This window comes from Athene cunicularia, assembly GCF_003259725.1.
Source record: "Athene cunicularia isolate RWA chromosome 1 unlocalized genomic scaffold, athCun1 chr1_part2, whole genome shotgun sequence".
Lineage (NCBI taxonomy): Eukaryota > Metazoa > Chordata > Aves > Strigiformes > Strigidae > Athene > Athene cunicularia.
In genome coordinates, this window is record NW_020799092.1 from 20,178,365 (window position 1) to 20,199,506 (window position 21,142).

Here is a 21,142-nt window from a genome sequence, read left to right on the forward strand (position 1 = left end):
AGTTCGATGGCAAGCGAGGAAGACGCACACAGGGGCATGCTTGTACTGATGAAGGCAGCACTGCAGTGTGTTCCTGCTACGCATACACAGGCAAACAGGCAGAGAGAAGGGAATGGTTTGGAGCTGCCCCAATCTCCTGAAAAACAGAAGCACACAAAGCAACAGTACCTGGAGTCTCGTGGCAGGGCCTGGAAATCATCTCTGAAGGGGTCTCAGCTGACTGAAGTTGTACGCAGATGCCATTGCCCTTCTGTTTGTGCACCAGTGGAGTGTGTACAGAGGAATATACACGTTTGTGCAACTGCCTGGGTTTAAAAAACAATTTTTTCTATAGGATCTGTTTGGCCATGACTAGTCAGACATTTATTTATTGGCATCTAGTGCTGAAAGGAAGTCACACCAACTTTTACCTACTATAAATCAGATGGGCAGCTTTCCCAAGACACTGGGCTTCTGCTTTCCCTTCAAGCCTGTTGCTGTGATGGGTTTTCTCTGGCTGCTGCCTGCACTGTGCAGGTAACCTGATGTGTCTGGGGAGTGGCTTATGGAAAAGAATCTGCAGCCATTTCCCTGTCTTTGAAGGTGTTTCTGGCTCTGGCAGTGCTGACAGCAAGGCCTGTTTCCCCTTATTTCTTGTGCATCTTTTTGCTCAGTGGGTTTTTTTTCTGTCATAACTTGTGGGGTTACCTTGCAGCCTTCCCACCTATCCCTTCTTTTTCTTGCTTTGACCAGAGAGCTCTGCAAGCATAAATTCATATCTGCCCACGTGTATGCCCTTGAAAAATAATCTTACAAGGGAAGTCAGTTTATTGTAGCAGTATTGAGGGGCTCCAGGCAAACTCAAGGACTTGTATGTCATACTTTGTCCAAGGAAATATAGGAAGGTGCAACTTTTTCACCGAAGACTTACTTATAACAGTAAATTCTGCTAACCCTGGTGCATCCTCTAAAGTCATCAGGGATGTATGTTATAGCTTCCAGAAAGAGGAACAGCAGAGTCAAATCAATGTACCTCATCTGACTGGCAAGAAAAATGGAAAGTGGGGACAGGACTGGTTGAGTACCCGTTGCAGAGTGATAAAGGTTCAAGTAGCTCAGTGGTTGCTGAGTTGCCCTGTTGGACTTGTACCAGCATGGAAAAGATCTCGGTATGGCCTGGGACTCCACCAGGATGAATGGCGTCGTAGGACTGGACTTCAGAAAGTACAGTTTGAGCCCTGCTGTGAAAAAAAATCACATAAATGATTTGATTTTACACATATGAAGAGTCCTTTCAAAACCAGTGGAAATACTGGAGTACCTAAGTCTTTGCCAGACTAAGACTTAGAAATTAATGCAATTTATGTGTTTCAGCTGCCCATGTGAGATGATTAATTTTTTTAATGTATCATGTGATGGTGAGGGGAGAGAATATCCCAAGGAGCTTTGTTATGTGCATGGAAATGTTTCAGCCTCTGTCATTTAAAAACAAAAAATGAAACTAAAAAGCAACAGCTAAGTTTGAAAGCAAGAAAGGATTTTCTTGCTAAATAAGCTCAGACTGAGCATGTTTTAACAGAAATGCTACAGAACACCATCTGTTGAAAAAACAGTGGGTTTTTTTTAGTTTTATATGTTGGGAGTTTATTTCTTATGCAAAGACAAACACAAAAAAAGAGCATCTTTATTCTTTTGCAGAGAGTTGGATTGAACGATGTCTCAATGAAAGTGAAAACAAACGTTATTCCAGTCACACCTCTCTGGGGAATGTTTCTAACGATGAAAGTAAGTAACTTACCATTCATTTAAAATGAATGTGAACTGTCCAAATGCTAATTTCCTGCTATATAAGTTTTTAGTACTCTGTAGTTTGAAGAGCCAACTCACTTGACACATCCAACAGTTTGTTGTTGTTGTGTTTTAAGTTTTTTTCTGGAATATTTGATATTTTGCATGATTTAAAAGAAAGTAATACTATCTGTTAAAACAACCAGAAGAATTTGTATGTCACTGAATAAAGGTTGGATGACCTCTAAAATGTGCTGATAATATTAGCTCATGAGTAAAACCATCTGTTTTGCTTTTCACTGGTGAACACCATGCAGTTGAAATACAGGAAAAAATGTGCTGGTTTTCAATATTACTATATCAAATCATACAGATAATTTTTTTCTTCTGAGAATTAAGCAATCATCAGATTTTAAAAAGAACCTATTAAATCATGATATTGCTTCCTTTTTAGTCACAGAGAGGAAAATGATAAATCTAGCTCATTTTAGTTATTTTTTCTTTTCCAGTTATGGTAATTTTAGATCTTGATTTTTAACAGCAGGTAACTAAAAAGACTCCAAAATACCTTAAAATAACCTAATTGTTTATTTTTAAAATTGTAAGACAATTTTTACTTTACCATTTGATTTTCCCTCTTTATGCAATTTCAATTCTACTTAATTTGCCGGAAGCAAAATACTCCACATCAGTTTTCCTCTCTGGACTTCATATGTTAGATCACATTACAAGATATTAAGCAGACTTTCTTTAATTCAGAAAGACTCACGTTTTTCTAATATTCAAGCACATAAGTTTAGAAAATTTATTTTTAATAACTTCTTAATTGCCGAATGTCCCTTTTATATTTTTTGCGTTTTAAGAAAATTACTTTATTTTGATGTCATGGTAAAACTACATGCCTTGCAGCACAGTGTTTTAGTGGATCCTGGAATTTGCTGTATTGGGGCCCTACTCTTATTTGTCCAGGGATCTCTTTTGAGGCAATATCTCTTCTGAAGGAGAAAGGAGATGTTACAAACATGGTATTTATTCATGACTACCAAGGTAAGAACTGTGAACAAGAGTCCTTAAAGACAGACAATAAAACTTGGACAGGTTTTATTTTTTTTTGTTTTTAAAAATTAAGGAATTAGAAATTAATTTCTCTTTAAAAATACAATTGTAATAAATTGCAGTGAAATCCAAAAAAACATCTGCTTGTTAATTTGAATTTTATGAGAAACTGTGAGACTTTAGAAATTCATTTCACTCTGATGCTACTGAGAAAGTGATGGGAAGAATCTGTAATGAATGAAATGTGACTTCAGACTCTTAATAGGGTCAGAATTCAAGATCCAGCCCTATTGACTTCAGTGAGCTATTCCTTAGACTCACAGTTCAAGACAGTATGGTCAAGGTAATTATTTAGCATCACTAGCTATATTAAAAAAAAAAAAGCTATAATTATAAATCTTCTGAGTTCTGTTCTAGATCTGTTACCTTAAATAGGTTGTATCATAACTAGTGGTAGTTTGTTATATGTGCTTTCAGTGTAAATGTGAGCATGAGAAGACTTCCACATACCTAGGGACAGTAAAAAGTGGATCTGTGTGGGTGAGCAAGAAGAGGTATTTCAGGCAGTGGCATTGGGAAGATATGACAGTTGTTCATTCTGTTTTATGGAATTAAGGGGCAAGTGATGATAATGTAAGGCGGCAAATTTGGAACTGATAAAAATAAATATGTAAATTAATTTATCCCACAATTTGTGCGGAGAAGATGTTGTCACAGTATATAATGGAAACCCATATGAGAGTGACTGTTGATTTCATCTAGCTTCCTTCTTAATAGCTAGTTCTTCCAGATGCTTCCTTTGCACTGATACCAGCATTTCTGTGGTGCAGATAAGAGCATTAATCCACCTGAAAAGTCATCCTTGTTTTAGGGGGTGAGGGGGAGGGGAGAGCATGAAAAGGAAGGAGTAGAAAAAAAAATAAGCCACTTGCCCAGCAGCAAGAAGACCAATAATCTATGAAATCCAGAACAAACTAGAAGTTTCACCTTAGAAATCATTGCACTATTGTGCTCCTTTCCAGCCCTTGAGATCTTTTTAACATTTTCTAACAGTGCCCACACACCAACTAAGAAATTTCCAAACCATTGTGTCACTCTTTGTCCAGCCTCTGTCACACATTTACAGACAACAGGAGGCAAAAGAATTTGAGAAAACCTGTGTAACACTGTTAAATTCTTCAGAACGGTGGTCAAATTGCTGTTGTAAGTGGACCTCCAATTTTCATCTGCAGCCAAAAGAAGGCATCATCCATCTTTCTCTTGTCTAGTGTTTTTGTCTCTAAATACATTAAGTAGCTGTTGGCTGGACTCTACCAGAGAAAATGTGGGTTTGGTGTTGGTTTGGGGTTTTTTTTTGTCCTTGCATCCAGTGAAGACTATGAGAATTTGCACTGTGAACTGATAACATTCTTAACTAAGGATCATGCTTGCTCATGTGACTTTTTTTTCCTGTATGTTTTTAGAGTTCATAGAGTTTTAGGACAAGAGTAATAGTTTTGCTGGTCTCCTTTTCTACAGTTGAAGTATGCTGCAGAACCGTACTTCAGGCCACAGGGATCCTTTGCTGTCTTCTATTCTCAGACACATCCCGGCCTCTTGAACCTGCATCACATTGTGAAGGGAAGCAATGAATTGTAGCTGTGGATTCGCATGGTCTTGTTGCTTTTTTGGCACACTTCTTACCCTCTTGGAACATTTTATGACCTTTCCCAAAACAGAGTTTATATTTACACTCCAATATAAAAATTCTCAGTAAATTTTGTTTCAGTTTCCATTTTTTAAAACATTTTTCCTTCTATCACCACACTCTACATGTTATTCAAAAGATCCATAGGAAAAGGGAATGGTGCAACCTTACATCTAATATCTAAAAGAACCCCACAACGTTTTCTGTGTACTTTGTGTTGAGTCAGATTCTTTAAACTGAAATAGGGGTCTGGAAGAATACAGTTCAAGGATTATGAAAGTTTCAACTTCATGTCCCTGGGGAAGGAGTCATGATGATACATGATGAAGTAGAATGGTTGCTTGTCCAAGTTTTTTTGCATATTTAGAAATGTGAATGTGTGGACAGTTCATGTGAGATAAAAGAAGATATTCAGACTACTTTTTGCACTGAAAACCCATGTTCAAACTGTCTGAAATAGAAGAATTAACCAATAGTTTCTTTTTTTGTTTGAACTAAACCTCTTATTCTTCCGCTGAAAAAAATGTTTTAAAAAGAGCTATTTGATTTCATTGAAATTTTCCTTGGGGAAAATTCTTTCATTTTCAATCATACCTACTCAGTTAGAACTATGCTCCCATGTTTCTCAGAGGGTTTTTAAAAATCCCACTATTTTAAAAGCACAGAATACATGTTGAGTAGCTTGATTCTTATTTATGGCAACATGTAAGGAGCAAGGTAGCTTCTTACTATCACTTAATTTCAGCTAAGGGCAAATCACTTGAGAACAGTCAGAACCTGGCCAGCAGGGGCTACAGAGGAAGAGACTATTGCCCTGAAAGGTGTGGAGCTACCTGAACTAAGGGAAGGATTTTATCCATATAAAGCTACTAATAACATGTTAGCTCCTTAGTGGTTTTGAGACATGTGCAGGCAGCACTGGAAAGTACAGGACTCTTTTATTATCTCCAGGGTGGGAAGCAGAACTTTAACTCCACTTTAGTTATGTCAGACAGACTAACATCAACATTTTAGAAGAAGGTTTACTAATGCAGGGTCTTCATTTTGAGTTGTTTCACTTACTGTGTTTAAGGCAATGTGCTTAAAGAAGTGCTGAGCGTAGCTCCTATTCTCTTCATGTTTTTCTCCAAGAAGCAAGAAATACCTTGCACTGTACCTAAAATCAGACAGCAGAAGTTAGTGGATGGTACTAGGGGTTCAGGAAAAGGCACAAACATATGTGCAAGGTGCAAACAGAACTGTGGTGGCTTTGGAACAGAATTTTGAAAGGAGAGAGGCAGAGCTGTTGGAAAAGAAAATTCCACAGAGATTGGGAAGAAAAAGACTCTCTGGTATCTTTGGGAGCCAAGAAATACTATTTTTCTAGTACACTGATGATCCCAATTTTTAATATCTTTGAAGGTCTCTTCTGTGCTGAGAGTTTTACTTAAGCTGTCTAAGCTATTGCCTGCCTTCAGCTTGGGATGAGTACCAGGTTTCCCACCTAACCAAGTACCTTGAAGGTATCTTTCCTTGGAATACTGGTAGTTCTGCTGGAGTGAGATCTGCTCTCCCTGAGGTGCTGTGCAGCTGCCGTAGGTGTGAACACCTGCAGCTGTGCATCAGCAGCAAGGTTTTTCCTCTTCAAGTCCTTTTGCGTTTGTCACAGAAGAATTGTTAGCTATGACCATGCCTTGAAGGATGACTTTTCAGTGTCTTTATTTCCTTTCTTTACAAAAGATACTAGTTTCTAAAAGTACCGAATCTTGAAAGGTGTGGGTTCATTTTAATATTCAGTGTTGTTCTGATGGGGACTGATAAAATGACAGGCCAAAAAGTAAGAGGAAAATACATTCCTTACCTCTTCCATGCTGTACAAACAGATCTGGCATCCAACCTGAGTCAAGAGTTACACAAAACATTCTCTGCTCAGTGGGAAAGCCATTAAGTGACCTGCTACCAGCTAAAAATATGAGGAATACAATTATTTATTATTTTCTGCTCATCAGTTATCTGAGATTATATTGTTAAACTATACAAGGTAGAATAAATTGCTTGTATGTAATACTGAAAGTTTTTATTTCTAGGTCCCCTCCATTCCTATACCATGTGCAGTTCTCTCCATCTATTTAATAAAAAAGTGAATGTTTTCTGAAAATAAATATTTTAGCCAAGACCTGGTGAAAATGAGAAACATTTTGGCTAACAGATGGTGCATGTTCTGTTTCCTTGTACAGAGACTTGATTTTGGGTATGTAAGCACTAACTGGGAAAAATGTGGTTTTGTTGAAAATTGTTCAATAGGTAATATTTTGATAGAAAATATTGTTTAAAGAAGTTTTTTTAGTAAGTTCAAAGTCCATCATTCTCCTTCTTAGTTTTAAGGGATGGTTAGTGGATGATGCTGAAGAGTCTTGAAGAAGGATCTCCAGGAAGGAGACTTTCCTGATGAGGAAGATTTAAATTGCAGTTTATGATCTTATTGTTAGTTTGTGTTGTTAAAACAAATCCTTACATGGGAGGAGTTGAGTATGGCTGGCTTGTGGTGTGTTTGAGGGCAAGTTATGTAAGCATCCGCTCACAGGTGCTCACTCTTAATGTGAATGAAGAACAGCTGGGGGAGGGATGGAAGGGATGTAGACAGTCTGCTACTGGGTAATTTAGATGTTGGCTTGATGTCTAATAGCCACATATCCAGGGGAAAACTAAGTCTGGTTAGCAGAGGAAAGCCTTCTAAGAACAGACCTTTGAATACTAAGCCCCTTAAATTAAGAAAGATAATCAAAAGTTTTATTCCAGGGAGAGAGTAGTAACTCTTGGTTTCACAGGCAGAGGTTTAGGATTTCTGTGCCTTAGTTATTCAGATCAGTGGCTTCCAGCCTTTCCAATCTGCGTCCCCCTAACAATTTCCAGTGAAGTAGAAACCAACTGTATAATGAACCTAAACCAGTGGATGGTAGGCTTTGAGACACTGACTTTGAAAATATTAAGAAAATGGATGACTTCCACCTGGGAGACAATAACCTTAATTTGAACAAGAAGGTCGTGGGGCACAGGAGGATGACTGGGCCCCCACATGCTGCTGATACCTAAAGGCAGCAGCTTTGGTGGTCGTACCTCACTGTGGCATCTCCCTCCCTGCAACAGCAAAGGCCTGAGGCTCTCCGGTGGGTAGAAAGGCACTGCAGTGCTCTGTGGTTTGGGTCCCTGCTGGCAAGGCCTGCCCACCCCACATGACTGCCGGCCATAATTTTCATTACTAAAGCAGGGAAAAGGCCCACCCCCCCCACTCTCAGCCCGTACTTTATGCCCTGCAACACTTTGCTGAGATAAACCATTCATAACTATCTCCATTTCGCTTTTACCTCAAGGAATGGTTGGGAGGCCACTGGCTGCTGGGCACCCGCAGGGCCGTGGCAGGCCAGGCCAGCCTGCCTGTGGGTGGAGGCGGCTGCCTCTGTGCCCCAGGAAGCTGCCGTAACTCCTGTGCATCCCTCACAGCGCTGCTGCCTAATTTTTACCTGGCCAGAGTGGCCAGGAAGACACATCAGGGTGCAGGACTGGACCCGGTTCTGATCAGGCCACCGGCCTCTTGCCCCTCCATGGCGACCATAAGTCCTTCCATGCCAGGGCTCACTTGCCCTCCCAGAAGGTGCTGTTGCACCTCTGAGCCAGGCTCACTCTTCCCCTGTTGCCTGGAAAAACATGAAACATAACCCAGAAGGCTCTTCCCACCACAGAGAGGGACAGACATGGCCACCCTCTGCTCCCCAAGCCTCTCCTCAGGGGAGCTCTTCTTAGGGTGCCTCTGCGGTCAGTTAAGGGTAAGAAGGGGAAAGTGGTAGGTGTTCTGAGAGGGGACAGCCACCACTATTTTATCCACCCCAGTGGTTTAAATCTGTGCTGCACGGCTCTGCCTCCTGCTAGGGAGTAGGCATTCGTCCCACCGCCGGCGAGGCTGGGGGCTGTTGTCAAGCGTCGGCGGCCTGTGGCAGTCACAGCCGCTCAGCATTCAAGCCCTTCGTGCTGAAGGTTTGTTGCATGCCGACCATTTGTTTAGGAAAAACAAATGAAAAACACAATTTAAAAGTGATTTGAAATGTGTATGTTGGTCCTATGCGCTGAATAAAAGCGGGCCCCTGAAAGGCAGGGAAGGAGTGTGCAGTCCAATAATTAGAGGGCTATTGTCATGCAGATGCAGAAGAGGGGCTGCTGAAGTGTCTGCGGGTAACTGTAAATCTGGATTTTCCTGACATTCAGGGAACCAGCCTCGCAGGCTAAAGGATGTTCAGTTAGCGCAACTTGCCCTATATATAATGGAAGAAATATTGTGGTGTGATGGCTGAAGACAACGTTTTCCAAAGTGGGGTTTTATTGGTGTGCCTCAGTTCTTGGGACTGTAAAAAGGCCTCTCAATGGGTTCTGATGTTCAGAGGAGACAGTCTGGCTCTCTTAAGATTCAGCATCCTAAAGGCTCACTTAAATAACTTCTAAAAGCTAATTGTATGAAGAAATTAAACTTGCAGCATGGTGTAGAGGCACAGTGGTTTACGTTGTTTAGGTATCAAAGCCATTTACACTTAATTCTTTCATCAGGGACAGAGTTGTTAAAATATCAAACTGTGTTTGATGCAGTAGTGTTTCCCAGAAAATACCTTTCTGGAGATGCTGATTGTGCTTCACTTGAGCTTTCAGCTAGGAATGTTTTATATGCTTCAAAAATCACAATTTAATTCTATGCCTAGAATTATTCTAGGCATACTTCTAAATTGTTTCAGAAGAGCTGATGTGAACTAGGAAGAATCCAGTATTTTAAGAGTTTTATTTTAATTATCTTTTTCTTTATTCATCTTTTACTCAAATTTTTGGAAAGTCAGCATATCAGAGAGTCACCTCAGAAATAGTTAATGAGGAATACTATCAGAAAAATTATCTGAAGATGAATAAAGTATGTTATAGAATGTTTTTAATTTCAGTTCTTCTTGTTCAGAATTAATCTTTGTAAATTTATAAGCATCTAGTATATATTATATGTTAGGATGATGGCAGTGGATGAACCCTATTAGGTTAAATGCCTCACCTAATATAAAACTTGGGTAAGGCAACTGTTCCCTTAAAGCAGGTGAAAGTGTTTTTATGTTCTGACATGCTGCTAGAGGTCTAAGAGTTACTTTTTTTTTTTTTTTTAATATAAATTTGTCCTTTCTAATGTCATTATTCCTATGCACCACTCTGCTCCTGCTGTCAGTAATGTTTGCAAGGTTTATTGCCTTAAGCAGTATCTACAGCTGCTAGCTTAGAGAACATCATTATTTACTTTCCACAATTTACCCAATATTTTGAGAAAGCTTTGGCAGTTGAAAATATTTTTTAATGAGATAATTCATTACCAGTTCATAAATGCCTGAGCAATTCCCACTGAAATTACATACTATGTTTTTGTTTCTTAACAGATGAGGAAAAAGAAAATAATAGAGCATCAAAACCACACTCAACTCCAGCTACGCTGCAATGGTAAGATGCCTGTTTAAAAAAAATCAAGAAAACTCGTTAGTATTTTTCCTTTTCCAGCTGAAGTGAATAGAGGTCTTGGACATCCTATTATAAAGATACTTTCACTGTATGTGTTTAATCTGCTCATTAGTATCCTGTACAGATTTTCTCAACAAATGTCTTACTCATATGGGATTTGTTTGAACATAGGAAACCTCTAGATACAGTTTAGAAGATCTGCTTGGCATATCTGTTTGTCACCTTGCCAGCTGGTGATTTCTGGTTTGTCATCAGTTATATTTCAAAAAGAAAACTAATACTGAGAATATTTTTCAAGACTCAACATTTGTTGCAGTGTATGATAAAGCCCACCTTTACTGACTGATTTACTGAAATGAAATGTCTGTAATTTAACATAGAAGACAACAAAAGAAGAGAGGGAGCTTCAAGTTTGATTAATTTGTCAAAATCCCCTTGAAAATGTAGTGAAGGGAAGTGCAATTAGGAAGAGAAAAAGAGAGGATGGGGAGAGAAAAGTTGGTGAGTTAGTGTCCTGGTTTTGGCTGGAATAGGGTTAGCTTTCTTAGTAGCTAGAATAGTGCTGTGTTTTGGATTCACCGTGGGATTTGGTATGAGAAGAATCTTGATAATACACTGATATTTTTTAGTTGTTGCCAAGAAATCAAGGACTTTTCAACTTCCCACATCCTGCTAGTGTGCAGGTGCACAAGAATCTGGGAGGGAGCATAGCGAGAGCAACGAACCCAAGCTGGCCAATGGAATGTTTATATTCTATAGTGTCATGCTCAGTATATAGATGAAGGTTGGCCAGGAGGCTGTCTGTCTCTCTTCTGGGATTGTGGTTTCAGGATTCTCCCTTCTCTGGAATCGCTAGCTGGGAATGAGTTGGGCATCAATCAGCAGGTAGTGAGCAATCTACTGTGCTATGCAAAATGAACAAGTGCTGTTCACTGTGATTTACACAGTGCCTGTGTAAAATACATCACATGCCTGTGATGTATTTTAGGCTACATGTTCTGTAATTTTACTTATACTTTTGAGATCCCTTTCTATAAGTTATCTCTTAGACTTTTGTTGCCTTTTCCCTTACTTTAGGTTTTAATTCTGGTCAAACTTTCTTATTCTTGTAAGTGATAATCCATCTTTCAGGAGGTTCCTTTTATCTGGCAGAACTAAGCTGTGTTATGGAGAAGCCTCAGAGCATGCTTAACTGAAAACCCATACTCCTTAGCTTGTTTCAAGTCTTTTAAAGAAAGGCCTTTACTTCACCTAGAATTACTTCACATAGTTTTCTGGATGAAAAGATAAGATTATTGTCAAAAAATGTGGGCTTTTTTAGCAAAATGGTAGCAAAATTATTTTTCTGCTTCTGTCAGTCTCTTGGGAGATCTAACTGAACATCAGAGATTAATTCACTCAGTGAATTTTACTTTTTCTTTACCTGTGAAATTCTGTGATTCTGTGAAATATGCATAAAGACATTTCAATTATTTCATCTATATTTACTTTCTGAAGCTGATCAGTTAAATTTTAGATTTAAAAACTCCAAAATCTGTGGATTGATTTAGGACAGGCTACTGCAAGTATTCAGTGTTCTGCCTTGCAGAAACTTGCAGACACTTCCGGTGCAAATAATGAGATGTGCAAATATACATAAAGGCATTAAGTTCTGAATTATTGCTTATTTGTATCTATTTGTATCACAAAAGTACTGTTTTTCGGAAGTTCAAGTAAAGTGAGTAAAGGGAGAGACTACAGAGAGAAAATTATTAAAATAACAGTGAAATGTCATAGATATATTTTATTATTTTCCATTATTCACCAACACAACTTCAGCACAGTTCAAACAGGATACCAAAGAACTATCTAGCTAAAAAAAATTGCAGTCAAGGCCTAGCAGTCCCAAACTCAGAACAGTGTTTATTTTGCAGTAGAGTGGGTTAAGAGTCTTTTCCACAGGAGCAAATAATGTAGTACCCAAGAAGTCAGAGATAATTAGAACATGCCAATGATACTGTTCCCAGCAGAAGGCATTCAAATACTGCAAATAATCTTTTGCCAAATATTTTCAGGCTTCCTCAGTCATAAAGGTTAGTAAATCTCTAAACTCCTGGGATATTGAGCCCTGCTGGAATTCAGTGTGCATGCTAACTCATTCAGCAGTGTTTGCAATAGAATCATAGAATTTTTATTCTGAAAAGGCTACTACAATCATCTTCCATTCTGCCTGGCTAGTATACTGGCTTACTACCTGTCTTGGGGTTTTTTACATGTTTAGGTAGATCAAACATTGTCCCTTTTGAGTGTTTTGGAGCATCTTCAATTTTCTCCATTCAATTTTCCTCCCCAAAAATACATAAAGGAACAGAAAGCAATGAAGCTTTCAAATTTAATTTCTTCAGCTGGCGTTAAAACTGAAACATATGATTGGCTCATTTATTAATAGACTTAAAGGTAAAAGTTTCCCAGCTTAGTAGCTGTACCATAGAAGAGTTTTCTGGCAGTTTCCATGTGCTTTTCACCTTATATGCTGCAGCTTTGAACTGGTATTTCCTGGAGAAACTCTGCTACTGGGTTTGAGACACTAAATAAAATTGCAAACTCGAGAGTTGTGGTCAAAGTGCTAATGTAGTAAGCTTGCTTTGTATGAAGATGTTGAGTTTCCGCTGTTCTGGAAAACCAGACCCATTAGCATCAGATTATTTGTACCGTGGTAGCACCTAGCAACCCACGGGTCAGTAAACTATTGTGGGCAGCACTGTACAAATGCTGCCACTGCTTGTTTCCCATAGGTTTAACTTTACATGTTTGACAGTTTTGCCTGCTCAGGCCTCAGACCAGGAAAGACAAAAGGCTAAATTTACTTGAATATGCGTTGGGTAAGCACATGTCCTGCCCTCTTACACAAATCTCTAGTCCAGATGCAAGAGATGAATGTGGTGGGGTAAATTATTGACCCGATTTCAGGGTGAAGTACTGAACTTGCCTTGTTCTGGCAAATGGAAGCACCATGATTGTCAGCAGCATCTGGTGTCTGCCAGGTTAAAGCTGGTCACATTTTTACTGTTAGATGCTACTGTCTTTTACGGCTAATGAAGGCAAGGGAGTCTTGGAGAACAGAAACAGAGGAAATGTCAGTAGCAAGGAAAAAGAAGAGGAGGAAAGTAGTAGGGAAAGTGAAGCAAGACTTAAGGGAAATATGTAAAATTTGTCACATGGTTCATATTGCTATCACCTTTATTAGTTATTTCTTGCCTGACATCTTGTTGAAAAGAATGAACATCAGTCCCACGGGGATCTATCCTTAATGCTTATGCCTCTCCAAAGGCGAAGAACATTGAACACTACAAATGAGGAGGAGGAAGAAGTAGCTGAAGATGCCAAAAAAGTTGTGTGGATGACCATCAGCCTAGCTAAATATCCTTTCCCTGGAAACAGGAATGATAGTTTTGTTTTGTTTTCACCGATGACACAAAATGAAGTGAAAGGCCTGATAAATGTAGCATTGCAGCCAAATACATCATAATTGGGGAAACCATGTGAACTTGAATTTAACTATTAAGGCATGAATATACCAATACCTAGTACCCTGTGCTTATCCCATGGTCCTGTGTTCATTATTATCTGTAAAGCTATAGCTTGCTGAACATTTGGCTCTAAAATGTTAATGAATATTTCACTGGTGACCAAATTGTAAGTGTGAAACTTTACTTCAGTCTGGGCGCTGTGTGTGTTTACTTCTTCAAACACAGAATTATTCAAAGCATGGACAGCCTAATTCCATGCAATTTGGTGGATTGCAGTGTAGGAGCTCTGAATAATAACATTATTGTGAAGCTAAAGTCAACAAATCTATTTTCTGCAACATTCGTAAAAAGAAGTAAAAAAGAGGAAGAAAAAGCATTGCTAGGTAATGCCAGATTAGTAGTTTCTCAAAAATTGTTATAATGCATCAAAATGAATCTATTCTAGAATCCTTTATGCGTTTAGCAATAGTTAACATTGTAGTTGTTCTGTTGCCTTCATATCTAAATACAAGTCTGTAACAACACTGCAGACCTGACTCTGCTATAGAATAATCTCATTTAATCTAGAAGTATATAAGTGTATAAAGAGGGAAACAGTAATAGGGACAGATAAAATTGTCATTCCTGTGGAAGGATTAGGGGTTTTATTGCTGTACTGTAGTGGTACAAAAGGTCTCATTGTGAACTACTGGATTTCACATGGCTTTATTAGGACATTTAAAATGTTATATATATATTATTTCTGATAGTGATTTGTTAGGTAGAAGATTGAGTTCATTATCTTTCTACAATACTGTAGAATGAAGCTGAATTCAAAATATGATAAAGTTGTTAAATAAAAGACAGGAAAATAAAAGAAGTGGAGCAAGATGGGTTTTTGATCATTAAAAAAAAAGTTCAGGTATAATGGAGCATTGTTCAGTGTCAGACTAATGACTCTCTGTGAAAGAGAGGAGAAAAAGAGAAAAATTCATCAGATATGAACAGAAATAATTAACTGCTTTTCTTTCTGTCCTGTCTTGGTCACAGAAGCTGACATTCCAATTAGCAGCTATAGTATACAAACGAACTCTCCAGGTTTTGAAAGGAGGTTTTGTTAGAGCGCTATGAATTTGAGGAAAGATGCCATGATGATATTTCTGTAGAAACCAAGGAAGAATAGATGTTGCCCATACAAACTGATTCCATTCATCTAGCCGGATATCTTATTAAAATAGTTTGCAGTCACAAATGATCATGATAACTGAAATGGAAGGTAGGTAAGTCCTGAAAAAGTCAACGAAGGAGAGAAACTAGATATTTGGAAGGTGTTCTACAGCTATCAAATGACAGGGGCTTGTTTACTGTAAAACTGGTTTTCTGAGAAAATGTATTAATTTTCTAATATGTTTAAGCGGAAGTTGCACCTACCTTCTTCTAGCCAGCAAGTCAGACAAGGACACACAAAACTATATGCATAAGAGTGACACCATGGATGACAAGATTAATTATGGTTTAAAGTTAACTGTGTATGTAAATACCTCTTGAACTTTGTTGGATCAGTAATCATAAAAATGTTATTTCAAAGGAATGTTTGTTCTAATCTATAGACTTATAATGAGCCCAGTTTCTGATTTTAGAGATGAAGCATATGCCTATTCATATATTTGATGCATAATTTTAAATTTTATAGTTGTGTGTTTTTCTGTATAAATAATAATAATAATTTCTACAAGGCAGAGGAGGATGTTATTTCACTGTTTTATTCAGCATTGTATTCAGACCATGGACTCTTTTTCACTTTGTCCATCAGCAAAAGCAAGAAAATATTTTACAGATGTGATTTTGTGCACACTCTTGAATATTTGCAAATAACTTGCTTTAGCCACATCTGCTTCCACAAGGTAGAGACTTTTGCAGCTGGACAGGAGTGAAGAGTGTGTCATGAACCAAAGGTGACTTATCTGTAAATAATGAGAGAATGCATCCCCTCAGTGAATGTTTGTTGTTTTGTAGTTGCACATTTGTTTGCTGCAGGATGCTTTTATGGTATAACAGATTACTAGTATATTTTTTCCTAAAAATAGAACTTTGGAGCATGTTCAAAACCCAATATCCCTTTGTGCTAATCTCTACTTGCCTGAGAACTCACAGTCTATATTTTTAATAGCAAGCGTGAACCAAATGAATAGAAGTGAATTGGAAAGAGCATTTAGGAACAAAGCAGAGCAAATTTAGTAGACAAGCAAAAGCCAGAATATTTGGTCTTGAAGATGCAGCTTTGCAGACTGTTTACCATAGAGGACATCCAACATAATTGCAGTTCTCTCTGTTTGATATTTGCTTTTTAAGGCTGGAGGAGAACTATGAGATTGCAGAAGGTGTCTGCATTCCTCGAAGTGCTCTCTACATGCATTACTTGGACTTCTGTGAGAAAAATGACACGCAGCCTGTTAATGCTGCCAGCTTTGGGAAGGTAAGTTTAAACAGCAGCACGATGCTTTGAGCTCTCAAGTGGTTCAGGTGAGTTTGGACTATTGAAAAGAAATCATCATTTACCATTAGAGATAGAGGTATATGAATGGAATATCTTCTGTACTCAGGTTATTGGACAAAGACAAAGATTTTAAGTATTTTGACAGAATAACTTCTAATCATGACTAAGCTCCAGAATACACTAAATTTATCAATGACCTCAGCTCCCAGCCTAGCTGACAGTGACATGGTATACAATATTGGCAACTTGGAAGTCGAATACAAGTCAGTGTAAACACATCTGTGTTGTGACCTGCACTGCTTTAACAAATATATATTTTTAAAAAAATAAAAGGGTAAAATATCAATCATTTAATTCTGGAGCCTGTCTATGCCATTTTTGTAAGCATCATACAGAGATCCCTGAACTGGTGGTATCAGCCCACACTGGTAAATTCACACAGTGGAGTACAATGCCACCAGATGTGGAAGTCCACAAAGCATCTATTACGCATTTGTGCAGCACTGCAGGTACAGTCTCCCAAGTTATCTCTGTACTGTGATTCCTTGTGCTTCCACTTTCCAGTCCAGCTCTAGTAAGAGCCACTACCGTTAACTCCAGACTCACATTGGAGATGCACTCTTAGCACAGACGCAGCTGTGCATTGTCCAGATGTGAGCAGTAAAGCTCTTATGCTATACACCACTAGCAGACGTCAATGGCTGTCTAGGATGTTACATAAAGTTTGGGTTTTGGAATTGCTGGTCGGGGGATGTTTTCCTCTCAGTGAAAAATAGGATGATATTTTTATATGTTTTTTTTTTTTAAATTCAAAAGAGAAATTTTACTATAGAACGTATCGCAAACCTTTAAAATTTGTGGGCTGTGAAAAAAGCAAAGTTTAGAGTTTGCCAGTGTTTTTAAAATGCTTACAAGCATGATCTGAAGCTGATTGTCCTGCAAGCTATTCTGTTCTGTTTGCAACATTTGTTCTATAGAAGTGCTGGGTATTCAAAGAAGGAAAAATGTTCCTAGGGTAAGTGCCTGTGTAAAGAGTAGGTGAAGGAGAAGAATGTATTTAATGAGGTGTCATTTGCTATAGTGCATCTTTATGTAGGCAGTTTAGCAAGGCAAGTTACTGTACCATGTTCTAACATCACAATGTTTGTTGTGTTTAAAGACCTGCATAGCTCAGTTGATTCTGTGTTAGGTTTCTGTTTAAATACACTGCATAAGTGTGAATGAAGTTGTTTGTTGTTGATATTGCTACCAAGTGGTAAGTATAGTGGCAACATGTAATTTAGGAATAGTGAGACCAAGAAACAGATTTCTTGCAGTCTAACACATTTGAAATGTGGGTAATATTTACACAATGCTACTTCTGTTGCTGCTAAAAATTCTGTAAATTGCAAGGTGTAAATATTCTGACATTATTTAATCAGAACATAAATCTACCAGGGACTTCACCAATTTTTGGTATGTGGCAATCTTTTTACACTGTGTATTACTCCATCCTCCTTCACCCCTGCCCCTCATGCACACAGCTGTTCATTGGTAGGAGTACCTTGACCTAGCAGGGCACATACAGTGTCTTCCATCCAGAAATCATGGCATTCAAATGTGTTTTTCATGTGCTGTGGTCCAAATCTTTCCCACTTGGTTGCAATAAAGTTCTGAAGCAGTGATGCATGAAATTTGTTTTCCTTTTTTGTGAAGAGGAGGCCATGCAGAATCATTCTAGTACTGTCTCAAACTAGTGCTTCGTGTGGCCATTACTTTCAGATGTGGGAAATGAGGCTTCTTTACAGGTATGTCCAGGAACATCAGGCAATGCTGGCACAAATATTGAAGTGAAACAGGCTTCTGCATCTGCAGAAACTGAGCAGACCCTAGTGATTCTTTTCAACCTATTATTGCTAAGAAAATGTACTGCAGTCATGAAGATCTGCAAGGCAGACACTCACTTCATTCAGTCAATAGTTTGCAGTCAGCTTCTCCTTAGGAGCAGGTACACTAATGAAGTTTTAGCCAACAGACTTATTATCATATGACTTAAATACCATATTGGCAATGTGTGTTGAATAAATGCCTTGGAGGCAGTGCAGTGAAATAGGTGCTATTTGAGGGGTTCCATACTTAGCTGCTGAAATAGAGACCCCAGACATGTTTGTCCTCATTGGGAATCATCAAGAGCCCTGCAGCTGTCATCTCCTCCAGAGAAAGGAGTTAGTTGTTCTGTGGAATTGTAGACAGTTCGCCTTTCAATAAGCCACATTGAATTTATGATTCATCTTTGAACTTTAGCTCTGTGGGCAATGTTAAACATTTAGGCTTTTTCTTTAACAGACTGGTAGTTTTTAGAAAGAGACAAGGAGTTCAGCACATTAAAGCAATCTGTAATAAGTAACATCCTCGTGTATTGTTACATACTCAGTTACATCTCAATTAACAGAACAGCCCTCATTTCACTTTTAAAGATACCACTGGAGACACATGAAATTTGCTTGAAAGTGATCTCTCCAGATTAAGGTTTTGTAGACAGTGCTTCAGCCCATGCATACTTCTTAAGCCTGATGTAAGTCAAATATATCCACAACAGAGCATGGCAGGGAGAACAGAACAGCTGAACTAATGGATCTTGTTTCCTACCATCTCCTATGCTCCCTAAATCCATAGCTTTACCCAAATCTCACATAATATCTCCATTTTTCCCTGCAGTACGTTCAATTATTTCCAGGTCCCAGTCACTACACTGAGGTCTTGCTTCTTTCAGTTTTGTCACACATCTGCTGTACCTTCTTTCTACGTTATTTTTAGATTCCTTCCTGTCTGCCTGTCTGTTTTTCTCTTCTCCCCTCATGCCGACAGCTGGGCAAGAAGCAGCACATGGAGTGGGTGGTTCAAAGTAATAGAAGTGTTGACTGGTTGCCTCATACTCATGGTTGTCCAGTCAGGTGGTGCCAAATGGCTCAGCTAAAACCTGAACTCTCTTCTCTGTCTTTGTCCTCAGCATTAACATCAGTATGGTCTCCCCATTATCCAGCCAGTGTTTTCTACTAAACTTCTAGGACATAGAATGGACCACCTCATAGACTGTTTCCTGATGAAACCAGGCTGATAGCAACAAAAGTAACAGGAAGAGGAAAGAAGAGAATTACTGTATAAATAAACACATTTAGAAAATCAACCTATACTCCTAAGCCACTTAAAGAACATATAAATTAAGGAAGACTTTAATATGGTTATTAATGTGATATATTCTTATATGACAAAGGGAGATGTAGCTTTAATACATTGGCCAAGATTTTAGTGCTTTACTCACCCGATTAATATGTGAATATTAGATAATTTTGTCTATACTAGCATATGCCCGTCTGCTAATAAGCTATGCTACCTAGAATGCCATTACAGAACTTTTTCTTGCCTGCAAAAGACAGGACCAAGCACTCTTCTACCCATATACTTCAACTAAACAGTGACTAGGGAGGGCCCTGTATTTGCTGGTTACAGCTCAGCATCAGCAAGTGGAGACTCCAGTATTAAACTTCTGAGTAGGCAGTAAAGCATATTATATACATATTATATTCAACAGGATCATGATTTCACCCAGAAGTGAAGCAGAATAAGTAAAACTATTCCATGCAACCACTGAGAAGACAGGGAACTACTGTGAGGAAAGGCAGATACATCATGGACTTATTAACAATAAAAATGTTGCATATGATAAAAGCTTTCTCACCATGAACATGTTTAGACTCTGAATTAGTCTTCAGGCAGAAGGAGTGAAAGCCTGTTGCTGGGGTCAGTTTAAAAAGAGTGCAGCCTTGTTGCTCCTCAGCCCTGTGCTGCAAATGCCTCAGGCTCTGCTCCGGGACCCTGTGGACTTGGAGAGCAGTTTAAGGTGTTTCCAACTGGAAGTTCTGCTGCTGCCTGCAGCAGGGAGGGCTGAGCAGGTGTATGTTTTTTCTTCTGAGCAACATGTTAACCTAAAATGCTAGTGGTAATTAATTACTGAGGTAGGAATTATGGCGGATGAAGACTCTGACTCTATTCTCACTGGGTTTAGTTGCAAAAGCTAAATCATTCTGAATTGGGGCCTTCACTGAGTCAAATTAAAAGCAGAAATGTTTTGACCATTTCCAAGCCCCTCAGTAACTATTGTGTATGGGTGGGTGCCATAAGGCTTGTTAGTTCTCTCCTAGCTGTGCCATGTCATCCAGCTGTTCAACTGGGCCGGCAGTCTCTTTCACTTTTATTTCCAACGCTGATTTTTGTTCTTGTTTCTTTTGTGACCCTATATGAACCTTATTTTCTTAATCAAGCCCCTTAAAGATGTAATCTTCCTTCTCTGCACCGGTTTCCCCTATCCTCCATGTCCTCAGTTCACTGCTTTAAATTTACTGTGCGGTTGGTAAGTCACCTCCCGGACCCTGCCGTTCTCATACAGAACACGTAGTTTCTCGTGGTGCAAACCTCTTTTTCATCCTCATGAGGTGTTCTTCCCACAACTCCCATATGCCCCCTGGAGGTTAAATACTTTCTTTTGTTTTTCTTTTTTTTTTTCTTTCGGTGCTTTCCTGTCAGGTCTTTTGACAAGCAATAATAAAATAATATTTGAAAAGGAAAATGAAAGATGCTGACACGTTGCAGGGTAGTTCTCCCCCAGCCTGAGGTCCCTTTACATCACTCTGGCAGCATATAGAAGTTTAACATGGATATATGCTCACACAAATTTTAGAGCCTCTTTGTTGCTCCCTGGCTGGCTTTGCTGTAAGTGAAAATTAGATTCCAATAAATTTATTTCACTAATTAAGGAAAGGTAAAGTCCACAATAGACTTGTAATACTGGTTAGGAAAGAGATATGTTACATTTTTGACCAATATTTCCACCCCATATCCAAAAAATGGGCTGAGGGACAGTTATACCAGCAGAAAAGTGCGTTTTACCCAATAGTTTGCTTTGCTCCAGGAAGGTACATGCTGTACCAGCCAGAGTCCTCTTTTATCACTATGCACTGTCTCTATGCCCAGAAGTTTTGCTAGCAGGACTGTTCCTTCAAGCATGATTAGCATAAATAGGATTTACAGTTTCATCCTATCACACTATATATATTTAATCTTTAAAAAGGACAGACAAGTACTCTTATTGCTAATGAC

General features: G+C 38.7%; 1 protein-coding gene across 1 annotated transcript in view; it reads left to right on the plus strand.

The window, feature by feature from the left end:
• The first annotated feature begins 1,150 nt into the window (after positions 1-1,150).
• The window catches only part of RFX4 (regulatory factor X4), a 78,663-nt gene continuing 58,671 nt past the window's right edge, over positions 1,151-21,142 (plus strand). Inside the window, exons 1-4 of the mRNA XM_026863952.1 lie at positions 1,151-1,208; positions 1,678-1,764; positions 9,943-10,003; positions 15,862-15,985. Coding sequence (XP_026719753.1) covers positions 1,151-1,208; positions 1,678-1,764; positions 9,943-10,003; positions 15,862-15,985 — 330 coding nt within the window. The remainder of the gene's footprint in view (positions 1,209-1,677; positions 1,765-9,942; positions 10,004-15,861; positions 15,986-21,142) is intronic.